General features: G+C 40.9%; 1 protein-coding gene across 1 annotated transcript; it reads left to right on the top strand.

Annotated features, from left to right (window-relative positions):
- The first annotated feature begins 2,419 nt into the window (after positions 1–2,419).
- On the top strand, positions 2,420–3,043 carry LOC141601293 (uncharacterized). Its single transcript, XM_074421563.1, has one exon. The coding sequence runs from the start codon at positions 2,420–2,422 to the stop codon at positions 3,041–3,043; it is 624 nt and encodes a 207-aa protein (XP_074277664.1).
- Positions 3,044–3,312: the final 269 nt, after the last annotated feature.

The following is a 3,312-nucleotide window of genomic DNA, read 5'->3' as shown; positions in this document are numbered from 1 at the left end:
AGAACATACGCTTCCAATTAGACTAATAGGGTATTTATAGTGGAAATTAGGTGGATGCATTAGGGTTAACTAAGGGCTTAAATGACGATTAAGTCCCTACTTAGGGAAATGCCGGTATTTTTTGAAGGATGGGCATCTTTCTTGAAGCTTGAAGAAACGAATTTGCGCTGTCTTGGAATCCGTGCGTCTTAGGCTCGGGACGGCCGGATTCCATTGTCTCTGCCCGGGCGTCTTTGGGAGAAGACGAGCGTCTTTTGGTAGCTGCTGCCCGGGCGTCTTTGGGAGAAGACACACGGATTGTGAAGGTGGAGGACGGGCGGATTCAGGACAATCCGCACGGATTGCTGCTCAGACTTGTTTCTTCTTCTTTTCTTCCCTTTTCTTCATAAAATTCTTGGGGATTTCCTTAGGGATGCAAGGATCTTTCCTCATCGTTGCCCATCTACTATAATATGTACAAAGGCCTTCTAATCTTGTCTCTCCTTGATGCTTGGTCATTGAATTCAATCAATTTAGTCTCATTTTGCCATGAAAATACAAGGTTTGCACTCCTTTCCTACCAAGGACACAAAACCTCAAAGAATATGCAAAACAAAGAACTAAAGACAGTAAATGACCCAAATATGCACTAAAAAGCATGGGAACAAGGCTAGTTCGGGGACTAAATATGCTCTAATTATGGTCACATCAAATATCCCCAAACCGAACCTTTGCTCGTCCCGAGTAAAGAGGTGACAAAGACTAGGACCATTATTTAAACTAACCTAATAACATAGCCGATATGAGACCATTAACGGGTCTCACTCCGCCCCTTCAACTCACAACAAGACAACCATGAGGTAGGATTCCTTCTTGCAAGGCAAGGTGGGTCTTGCCAAAATGGCGACACATCCAAACATTAAGCACACAAAATCAAATAATGGATGCATCCACAAAAGGAATGGCCACTTCCTCATCAAGTGGTGGAGTCAACTAAAAGAGAACAAATTTAAGAGCATATATTCCGTCACAAATACTAGTTCAAAAAATCACTAAGGCTAAGAGGATGGCACTAAATCACCTCCAAATGGTGTTAAACTAGACTACTTTCGTCCTAGAAGGGGTCAGATAAAAACCCTAATGAAAGGCGATTTTCAGGCGAAAAAAAGCTTGCTTGCACCCATTAATTAGGGCTCTTTATTACGTTATTATGGCACGAAATTCAGCAAAGAAGACTCGTAGTAATCAAATATCATCAACTAAACGTACTGTATCTGCAAAGAAACCTAGCAATGGCCATAATAATGGAAAAAAGAGAGGACCAGAGGAGGAGGAGGTTTTACGTACTAAGCCTATGCATGAGATACATCCTGTGACTGGCTTGTCCTTTGATGATGAAGAGGATCCAGTCCCAACCACAGCATGGGTTACTCAACGTGGAAAGAAGATGGAGGCTAAAAAGGATGGTAGGGTTCCTAGTGAAGAGAGCCCTAGTGTAGTGACTTTTATTGAGGAGACTATTACTGAGGAGATGCTAGAATTTACGCCTGAGGATGTCAAAGAGGAGGTAGAATATTGGAATCAGGCAGTATATTGTTTTGTTCTTGGGGCTAATCCTCCATGGGAAGTTTTAAATGGGTTTATCTATCGTATATGGAGCAAGTTTGGTATAGATAAGGTTTCATTTCTTCCTAATGGAGTTTTTTTTGTCAGATTCAAGGAAATGAAACACAGAGATGCTATACTTTCGGCTGGTTATCATATGTTTGATAACAAACCACTCATTGTCAAGCCATGGAAAGTTAATGTTGATCTTCTAAAGAAGAATGTAAATGTGGTTCCGGCTTGGATCAGATTACATGGTCTGCCACTAAAATTTTGAGGCAAATGCCTCCCATCCATAGCTGGACTACTTGGCAAATACATCAAAAAGGATGTAGCAACAGAGGACAAAACGAGGCTAGGGTTTGCTAGAACCATGGTGGAACTCACAGTGGGACAAAAATTCCCTAGTTCTGTAAATTTAAAGATGAGCAGGGCAAGATTGTTGTGATAAATGTGGAGTATGAGTGGAAACCGACCATTTGCACTAAGTGCAAGGGCATGGGTCATGAAGAGAAGAATTGTAGGAGGGTGAGTCAGAAGGCAAAGCCTGTTGTAAGGGTGTGGAAGCCAACCCCAAAACCTGTTGCTACTGACAGTAAGCTCTCTGCAATTGAATACCCTGTGTTGACGGTAGCTAATGGGACTCCTGGGACACGTGTGACAACTCCCACAAAGAGATCACCTGATCAGGAAAGCATGACACCTCAGAATGTCCAGGAAAACCCAACTTAGGAGAACTTGAACTCTAAAGATGGTACTAGTACCCCCACTGAACAAAATTCTCAGCAAGTGATAGTAAATGATATTGGTAACCCTCCTATCCAAACTAATAATAATGAATAACATTGGATTTTGGAATGTTAGAGGCTTCAATAATGTAAATAAGCAACATATAGTCAAGAATTTCATTAATAGACAGAATATTGGTTTATTTAGATTGTTAGAAACAAAAATAAATGCTAGAAATGTGGGTAATATATCTCATAATTTGTTTGATGGCTGGTGTGTTACCACTAACTGCCATACTCATAAGGGTGGGAGAGTTTGGATCATCTGGCAGCCAAGTCTCTTTGACCTCTTAGTCTTGCAGTATAACCCTCAATTCATACATGCTAAGGTTATTGTGGTAGCCACTCAGCAGGTGTTCTATCTCTCTATGATCTATGCTTTCAATGATGGGAAAGAGATAGTTGAGCTATGGAATTGGTTGAAATCTTTTGCCCTACAGTGCTCTGATCCTTGGGCTCTGGTTGGGGATTTTAACACTGTCATTCATCCTGATGAGAGGATGGGGGGACACACAAAGCAGGAGGATATGGATGATTTTATGGAGTGTCTAGGACTTTGTGGCATGACTGATATACCTGCTACTGGTGCATTCTTTACTTGGAATAATAAGCAGGATGCTGAGCATAGAAAGTACAGTAGGCTTGATAGATTCTTAATCAATAAGGAATGAGTGGAGAGAATACCAGATATGGCTGCACATTTTTACCCTGAGGGTCTTTTGGACCACACTCCCTGTGTGGTGAGTAATCTGAAGCTGAATAAAAGTAAAGGTAGAAGCTTTAAATACTTCAATATGTGGAGTAGTGCCACTAATTTCCTATCAACTGTGAAAGAAGTATGGGACAATCCTGTAGCTGGGACAAATATGTTTTGTGTGGTCAAAAAAATGAAGGAGTTGAAATATAAACTTAAGGCTCTTAATAATGATTGCTTTTCTGA

Source organism: Silene latifolia, chromosome 9, assembly GCF_048544455.1.
Source record: "Silene latifolia isolate original U9 population chromosome 9, ASM4854445v1, whole genome shotgun sequence".
NCBI lineage: Eukaryota > Viridiplantae > Streptophyta > Magnoliopsida > Caryophyllales > Caryophyllaceae > Silene > Silene latifolia.
The sequence above is the reverse complement of the archived record's forward strand: the minus strand, read 5'-3'. Positions and strand labels throughout refer to the sequence as shown.